Genomic DNA, 9,419 nt, shown 5'->3' on the forward strand with positions numbered 1-9,419 from the left:
ACACATAAATATGTTAAATGATAAAATATAGTGGTACCCATATAGATATGTGAAACGATAAAATATAGTGGTACCTCGTTTTATTTGGCTTTTCTACTTGTTGTTTATTTCCTAACTATAATAGAAGATGCAGCTGGCTTTCAAACATGCATAACGAATTATTGAATTACATTTATATTTTAGACAAATAGATTAAAACTTGCAACCACACAAGAACGGCATTGGCATCAAAATCAAAGTATCATTTTATGTAAATGGCAACATGTGGATACAAACATCTGACAGACACAAACTTTTACGGATACAGACTCTAAAACTACTCAACAGAGAGGAGTAGATCTAATAGAGGAATTATTAACTATTTCTAAGAAATGAAGAAATAAATTACAGGAATCAATCATAAAATTCAGCCAATAAACAGATTAGTTGTTGTCGCCCTTGGATTTGGATTTGTTCTGTATGACATAGTTTGAAATTGCTTTGGCCACCCACCACAAAGTACCAGCGGTAATACGGTTAGCGTTGTCTTCAAACTTGTCGTCGAGCTCAAAGGCAGTGGTGGATTGAATGATGCATGAGGAGGCGTCTTTCTCTATGACTTTGAAGATAATATCGAATGAACGGAACCCAATATCAAGAAATCCTCCTTCAATCACTCGGACCAATTTCTCACGTTCTTGATGATCAATCTTTATGAACTTCTCCTTCCATATACGTGGCTCAGGAAGCGCTGAAACCAGTAATTATATTTAAGTATCAAATTAAACCATCATGGATTAATAAGAAATATTTCAATTCATTCATTAATGCAATAAATAAAATGATGAAAAGAAGAAGAAATTAAAGGGTAATGCAAGAACATCATTTCTCTTGTAAACTTGGGGCAATATACCGTCGTCGAGTTCAATGAGAATGACAGTGCCGACCGTTCCATCACCCTCAAGAACATCATTTCTCTTGTAAACTTGGGGCATTAGTTGGACGAAGAGTTTGGGCAGATCGGGCGAGCCATACACAGCCCACACATCATCTGCAGGCACCCCTACTTCCATCTCGTTAGTTACACGCGCAGTCATCATCTTGTTAATTCAAAATTGATGCAAATAAACAAATTAAAAGCTAAGCTCTTCGAACAAGTTTTGGATGTAAGGTGTGTTTGATTGATCTATAGCTAGTAGCCTTTTTATATATCTACTCCAGGTTGGGTATGTAGAGATCGATCTTCGTCTTTGTTTAATTTTGACTTGTATTTTGATGTCTTTTTTGTACAGCATTAAGCTTCGACGATTCTCTGCACGCATGTCTACCAAAGTTGAATTGTGCTAGCTCCCACCATGCAATAATTTGGCAACTCTCAAGCACGTTTTGGATAAGCCTTAGCCGACGGATTCGTTTGACTCCTTTGCTCTCATTGATTAAATGATAATGAAATAACCAAAAAGTTCAAAAGTATAGTTAGGTTTGTGACAGCGTGTGGATGCGGCGATAACAACAAAGGAGAGCCAGCCCGAAGACTTGAATCGAGAATAGGAATACATGACATGAATTGTTCAATTTCCAACCAAATAGGGACGTCAATGAATGATGACGTCTATTTGCCGATCATGTACTGTAGGCGCTCCTTTTGCCGATTATGTAGACCAGTCTATTTGTTTTGACCGTCTATGTTTTTGATATGGCTAAGGCCATGATGGAATTTGATCCAGGTCTCTATTACAATGAACATGTTACATCACCACTCAACCAGTTGGCACCTTCATGCATTTAATTTTAAGTTGAATAAATTAAGTTATTAATGCTGCCTTTCCCCCTTCATGAATGACAATTACAAAAGAAGTTTATCTGCTGTAAATAAGAAATATGTATCCTTATAAAAAAAATGTCAACCTCCTAAGAAAGGTTCTATTGTTGTCATTGTCTAATTCCACCCCATTATTATGATTCTTGTTGATGTTCCTGATCTTTCCCACTCTTGTTGTTGGCGTCATATGTTTGATCATTCTCAACTATTCATTCATTTCCTTCTATAAATAAATGATGTTTGGTTAGAAATATGTAAAATTTAAGATTTAGTAGTAAAGTCTCTTTGTAGTTAAAAATGTCTTAGTTATTGCCTCTCTAATCAAAGCCTAAATGTTTTGTCATTAATAAAGTTCTTTTATGTACTCAAATACTTTATTCTGAACAGAATTATGGGATGATTAATTTCATGCAACATTTATCAGATTAATTGATGGTGGCTTAAGCTTAGTTCTAATTGTTGGACAGTTTAGTATGTCCTTAACTCCAATCAATTTTGATTTACTTTTGAGGATAGACACAAAAATGTTCAAAATACCAATGCATGCACTTATTATTGAGGATGGATTTTACAAATATATATATAAACTTTATGAACAAAAAAAGTTATAGGTAGACCTTTGAGTGATTGATATGAAGGGAAAATTGGGAAAATAAATCAATTTCTAAAATGAGATTGGAAGGATTTGGGATAGCAATTGATGTGAAGAGAAAATTGGAATAATAAACATTTTGTAAAAAGTACTTACATGGGTATTTTTGACAATTTCATGCCTCTTGTTAGAGGATTCTAATAGGGGATATACTTGCAACTATGTTAGAAAGTTACAGGGGAGGTGATTGCAATTACCAAACAAAAAATTTACCTTTTTTTTAATTAGTTGTGCTAAGCATTTGATTAATAGATTTCAGAAAAAAAATTATCCATTTTCTATAGACGATACATTACAACCACCCATTTCAATTCTTATTTGTTTTTATGGACCGACACTATTCACTCTAATTTGAGGGATGTGCTTAAATTTACAAATGTGGGATTAGGATGTTGACAGGTAGGGATGATCATTTATGATCAGCCCGACCTTCTTGGCTTGCAAATTCTTGGGCCAAGGAAGTCAAATTTCTCTCAAGCTTGGTCTAGATTAGACTCATATCAAGCCTGCACATAATAAATGCTGGGCTCAGGCCAACTAAGCCCTATGTCCGACAAACCTAACCCATCCCAGAAGTTATATGTATATTTATAATATATACTATATTATATCTATAATGTCTATTTATTTGTATAGTATCTTAATGTTTTGTGGTAATTGTATAGTATCTTTCATATATGGCATAGTATTTTACCGAATATATATAGTATAATATATTAATATAAACAAAATAAACTTAAATATAATTTTTGCAATTTCTTGAAGCTTACTTTCTGTAATTTGATTATAAAATTAAGCTAAAATTTTATTTGTTTTAAAATACAAATCCTGTATATTCATGTTTTATTAGGCCTAGGTCCTGGCCCAAGACCGAAATCAAACATGTTTTATTAGGCCTAGGTAGGCCTCAAGGCTATTAACTACTTGTAGAAAACCTAACCTAACTCATGATCATCACTATTGGTGGGTTGTATAGGATAATTTAATCCAAACCTAATTATGTCATTTTTCTTCTTTTATTAGTGTACTCAACAAATATAAAAGAAACACTACAAAGGATCACTAAAGGGCTTTTAAAAAGTCTTAAGATACTTGTAAAGAACTAAAACTCCATCCACATCCAAGGTTTTAAAAACTGACCTGGAAACGGAACCGTTCTGGCCACTGGTTTCTGGGTCAGCGGTTTGACCGTTCGGATCAAATGGTTCTAACGGTTTAAATATTATAACTGGTGATATGTCATCTTACTCATTTGACGGGAATATTAGGGTAAGATGCATATAAATACAAGAGAGAAAAGGTTTGACTGTTTGAGAATGAGAGAGATGTGAGATGCTCTCAATGGCTGATAGAGTTTAGAAGAGGGAGAAGAGAGAGAGAGAGAGAGAGAGAGAGAGAGAGAGAGAGAAGAAGAAGAAGAAGAAGAAGGAAAAGAAGATGAAGAAGAAGAAGAAGAAGGAAGAGGAGGAGGAGGTCACTTGGAGGATGTAGTGGCAACAATGACGGCGACGGTGATAGCGATGGCAAACTACAACGACAATAGCAGTGACAATGAAAGTAGAACCGAGATTTTTGATAGTTTTAGATTTCACTCTCTCTCTCTCTCTCTCAAATCTGTCATCTAGACTCTAAACTACTCTCCCAGATCTCTAAATGTGAGATCTCTCAAATCTTAGATTTCATTGTCTCACACATCCCTCAACTGATCTCTCTCTCTAGTAGATCTCAAATCTAAGAGACTACAAGTCATTGTCAAAGTAATAAACTACAAGTCATTCTCTAGGTTGAATAGTTCAAAAGTGAAACCATCCGGTTCAACGGTTCGTAGAATAATTCAACGATTTTTTACCAAAGACTGGGTTTGGGGTAAAACGGAACCGGTCGCCTAAATGGTTTCCGGTCCGAATGGTCCGATCGTCTAGGTTAACGACAGTTCGAAAACATTGTCTACATCATAATAGATTTGATTCCCTTGGGGTAATTATGAATGAAGATTTAGGTTCTATTTGGCAAGTCCTTTTAGAAGATCTTTTGAGCTTTTCAAAGATTGCTATACCACAAGATGGTCTTTTTCTATTTGACAATGAAAGATGGGAAATAAAAAAGTCTCATGTCCCATAAAGCTTGAGGAAGCCCAAAATGGCTGAAAATCAAGGAGCTTCAAATTGAATCTTTTGGTCTTTTTGCACTTAAAATCTTTCGTTTAAAAATTTGGTAGACTAAGATTGACTAGGATACTTACTAGATAGTCTTGATCTTTTAATACACATATCTTTAGTATTATATATTAGTGATATCTTTAATTTCAATAAAGAATTCATGCATTACTCGAAATAGCTGATGGGTATTTAAGTCTTTTTATCTTCTAACTGACGGTGAATTAACGTCGGGTATTAAATTGTCACAGAATGAAAGTTTGGGTACTAGGTTGTCTCATTTTAAAGTTCAGGTACTAAATTGACACTTGGCCTAAAGTATAGAGTATCCTATGGGAATTTTCCCATATATTTATTCATGCTTTTTTATTTTTTAGATAAATAAGACAATGATAATTTTAATCACAAAAAGTCATTAAGAGGACAATTTTGTCCATCTAAACAACTTTCCCTCTCTAAAATTTTTTATAAAATTTAAAAAAACTGTTAAATGTAATTTAGACTATTAGAGGTGGATATACCATTTACACAATTAGATTGTGTCTAAATCATGACTGTGCAGTACATGAGATAATAATTTCAAAGAAAAATAATCACTCTTGATAATCAATACCAAACATTATCAAAGATGATTTTTAAATTATCATCTGCCATAGAGGAAAATGATACAAATAACCAAAATTGGTGACTTTTGAGAAATCACTGATTCCAGTAATCACCGGTTTTTGAAAAATCTGGTGAGTGGAATTGATGATCATAGATGCCAAACATCACTTAAAACAAATTAAAAAGTGCAAGCATGAAAGAATTTTGAGAAATCACTGATTCTAGTAATCACCATTTTTGAAAAATCTGGTGAGTGGAATTGATGATCTTAGATGCCAAACATCACTTAAAACAAACTAAAAAGTGCAAGCACGAAAGAACGACATTGGCATCAAAATCAAAGTACTATTTTACGTAAATGGCAACATCTGGACACAAACTTTGACAGGCACAGACCCGAGAACTACTCGATCAACACATAGGATAGGAGAACACAAACTTTGACAGACACGAACTCGAGAACTACTCAACAGAGAGGAGTAGATGTAAGAGAGGAATTATAAACTGTTTCTAAGAAATGAAGAATACAGGAATCAAGAATCATAAAATTCCGCCGATAAATTGATTAGTTGTTTCCACTCTCGGATTTGGGTTTGCTCTGTATGACAGTTTGAAATCGCTTTGGCCACCCACCACAAAGTACCAGCGATAATACGGTTAGCGTTGTCTTCAAACTTGTCATCGAGCTCAAAGGAGGTGGTGGATTGAAAGATGCATGAGGAGGCATCTTTCTCTATGACTTTGAAGATAATATCGAATGAACGAAGCCCAATATTAAGAAGTCCTCCTTCAATCACTCGGACCAACTTCTTGCTTTCTTGATGGTCAATCTTTATGAACTTCTCCTTCCATATACATGACTCAGGAAGCGTTGATCGATGAAACAGTAATTTAAGTATCAAATAAATTAACCATCATGGATTATTAAGAAATATTTCAATTCATTCATTAATGCAATAATTGGCTGGCTCGTGGTCATATAGACTCGACTACTCAATATAGCAATAAATTAAATAAAATGATGAAAAGAAGAATGTAGATATACAAAAGTAGAGGCGCAAATCAAGCCGTGCCACCCACGGCCCAGAACGACCCGAGCCGAATTTGGGTCAGCCTGGCACAATGGCACACAGTTGTGCCAGGCCCGACTTGATGGTCCAGGTCGTATTGGGCCTAGGGTTCCAGGTCCATGGGCCGGTATGGCCCAACATGCGGCATGACCTGCGGGCCCATAGCGGGCCGTGCTCAGCCCGTCTAACGAACTAGCCATTAGGGGGGTCCCCAATGGCTAGTTTCAGCTTTTTTTTTAGGTTTTTTACTGAAATACCCCCAAGTCCCCAATATAAACAACTATATAGGGGGTATTTATGTATTTTGGTTTGGGGGGAGAAAGGACACAAATGCCCCCCAATAGCTATATAATAGCTAGTTTGGGGGGCATTTTGAGTAAAGTGATAAATAACTTTACAAAGACCAAAATACCCCTCCCAACAACTAAAAAGTAGCCAGTTTTTAGGGTATTTTAGGCAATTGAATTATTTTCAATTCCTATAAATAGCTCTATCGTCCACCATTCTCATCACACTAATTCAATAATTCTCTTAATCTCTTCTCTCATTCTCATACACACTCAAGTCTCAATCTCTCAATGTCCCATACATTCTTTGATTCTCCAATTCTCAATCTTATTGAAGTTCCAAGAGGAAGGTTTGCTCAACAGCTCAAGTATCTCAACTCTCAAGTTAGCAATTTGGGAGGCTTGGACTCTTGAAATTGAAAGGCTTCAACTGTTGAAATCAAGTTCAGATTTTGAACCAACAATTTTGGTAGGTGCAATTAAATTAGTTTTTAATTTTTTAGAATTTAAAAAAATGGTTGGATCCTCCCAAAATTGATTCCCCAACATGTTCATGTCGACGATATTTAGTCGTAGTATAGTAGTATTAGCACAGGTATGGACGCTATTGATATTGATGTAACTTCCACCCCTAGTACTAATACTTGGAGAAAGAAAAAGAAGGCTACTAAGTTGATTAGCCCGGTTTGAAATATATTTAAAAGAAAGGAGGTTCAGGGGAAGTGAAAAGTGTTGTTTGCAAAAAATGTAGGAAATACCTTAGTTTTTGTAGTAGTGATTGTACTAGCCATTTGTTAGACAGTCTTGTATGCCCTTAGCTTCAATCCAATTTGATGTACTTTTGACATTTAGTGTAAATAAATAAAGTACATGTTTGATTCATGTTGAATGGTATATTTCTGTGTAAGACCCTAAAACTAGACACTTATAGAGACTCGTGTTAGTTTTAAATGTTCATAGCCGTTGGATAAATCTGGGGAGATTCATCTTGCCAAGGCTGATACAGATGTGCCACCAAGTATTGGGATGGCTTGTCTCGGCTACCAGTGTAAGACCCAAGGCACATGCAGTATGGGATTGCTTGAATCTTTGAATCGGATCAGATTTTCAGTATTGCCCTAGACCTTGGAGACAGATTGGCAAAACTAGAAAGTTACACCTAACCCCTGGACTCGATTATGACACTTTACTAGGTGTCGGATCGGGCTGTCTTTGATATGTCAATCAGTGAGATCCTTAACGGGGGTCAAAACCTAGATATGTTGGGGCAGTCTGAGAATTCATCTGAGTGAGTGATCATAGTGACAGGATCAGCCCCTTTGTCGGACAATGGTAATGATCGGGAATGCACTCTCTCTGATGGAAACCAAACTGTCGGCAGTTGATTTCAATCGTTGGAATTTTGTTTTGCAAAATTAATATATATAATGTATATGTACGGTTTCAAAGGATTTGCAAAAGGTTTTAATTCCTGGGATCCATGTGAGTAGAGAGTGCGGCACTGTTCCTTGCAGCCGAGGGAGAGGTCTTCTTTTGTCAGGCAGTGCTTGATCATTAAGGGCTGAGAGGTTAAGTGTAAGACCATTTAGGATAATACCTAATGGGATAATCTTGCACCTGCCCACAGTCCCTTTGTTTTTATAAGATGGTTTGGCCCAGGGACCACTTAATGTAAGTGTTGGGCCCATAGGGTCCATGTGAAGGGCTCAAGGGGTCACTAATTTTTCAGTGAATTCGGCTGGGCCTTGTAATAAAGGCTGGGCCGAACCCATGTGGCTGGTGTGTAGATCAATGCTTGGGTCCCACACCATACAAAGAAGCCCAACTAGGCAGTAGATTGGAAACTAGTTAAACACTGAACACTTAATGGGCCAAAAGCCCATTACGAGCTGGGCTGATATGATCACCCATCTAAGGGGCGAATCTGAGATTGATGTTAGTAAAAGGATTGGGTTTTTGACCTTATCCACTCTGGGTTTTTGAATCTGGTAACCTCCTGATAAGATCAGGAGTAAACTAACTTAATCTGCAGATATGATTAAGATTATCCCCTATCCAAATATTGATATGGATTGGGATAACTCCTAATTAGGAGGATTTCTTAATCAAGAAGAAAGGAGGAGAAAACCAATTCACATATACCAGTTTTCGAACAAGAAGGTTTTTCCAAGGGAGAAGAAAGTCTTCTACACAAAGAGATTAGATCTCAAAAACTCCAGAGAGAAGAAAAGCTACTGAGCCATCTTCGTCCCAGGAGTTCTCCTCCAGCCGCCGCCAACTCCTCTTGCAAGATTCAATCTTTGCAGTAGAAAGAAGTCAAGAAATCAGTTCTTGACATCAGTCTTGTAGAAAAGATTGAAAAGGATTCGATGTTCAGAGTTTCCAGTGGGTTCTTGCAAAGGATCCAGTGTGTAGGACTCACCCTGCTGGTTCCGTTCCATCCACAGTTATGTCATCTTCAGCAGGAGTGGATCTTGGTGTCTTCTTTGGGCGTGAACACCAACTTTGGGAGATACTGTTTCTCCGGATCAGGTATAATTCTCCCTTTTCTTTTTGGTTCAGATCTGGTTCGATTATGGTTCAAGTATAATCCTTGAATATTGTATTCTAAATTTAGGGAATATGATTCCTAGTTGGGAGAAGGTAGGAAATTTGAGAAATTCGCCCACCCATTCCACACCCTTCATGGTGTCCATTAGATGGATCCTACCATTCTTTCACCATTTGGGTAGACATTTGCTCACCCATGAGAAAGAAGAAGAAGAAGAAGAAGAAAGGAGAGAAACAATACAAACACAAATTGGGCGAGGGGTGGTACTTTTGATTTAAATATTCTCAAGAAAAAAT

At 36.6% G+C, this 9,419-nt stretch overlaps 1 protein-coding gene across 1 annotated transcript; it reads right to left on the reverse strand.

Moving 5' to 3' along the window:
* Nucleotides 1-221: 221 nt before the first annotated feature.
* On the reverse strand, nt 222-1,237 carry LOC148880884 (norbelladine synthase-like). Its single transcript, XM_088962126.1, has 2 exons — nt 893-1,237; nt 222-730 (listed from the first exon to the last, which is right to left on the reverse strand). Exons 1-2 carry the CDS (start codon nt 1,077-1,079, stop codon nt 423-425), a joined length of 495 nt encoding a protein of 164 aa, XP_088818252.1. The 5' UTR covers nt 1,080-1,237; the 3' UTR covers nt 222-422.
* Nucleotides 1,238-9,419: the final 8,182 nt, after the last annotated feature.

Source organism: Nelumbo lutea, chromosome 1 (genome assembly GCF_056320005.1).
Source record: "Nelumbo lutea isolate HS-2025 chromosome 1, American lotus-T2T, whole genome shotgun sequence".
In the NCBI taxonomy this organism is placed as follows: domain Eukaryota; kingdom Viridiplantae; phylum Streptophyta; class Magnoliopsida; order Proteales; family Nelumbonaceae; genus Nelumbo; species Nelumbo lutea.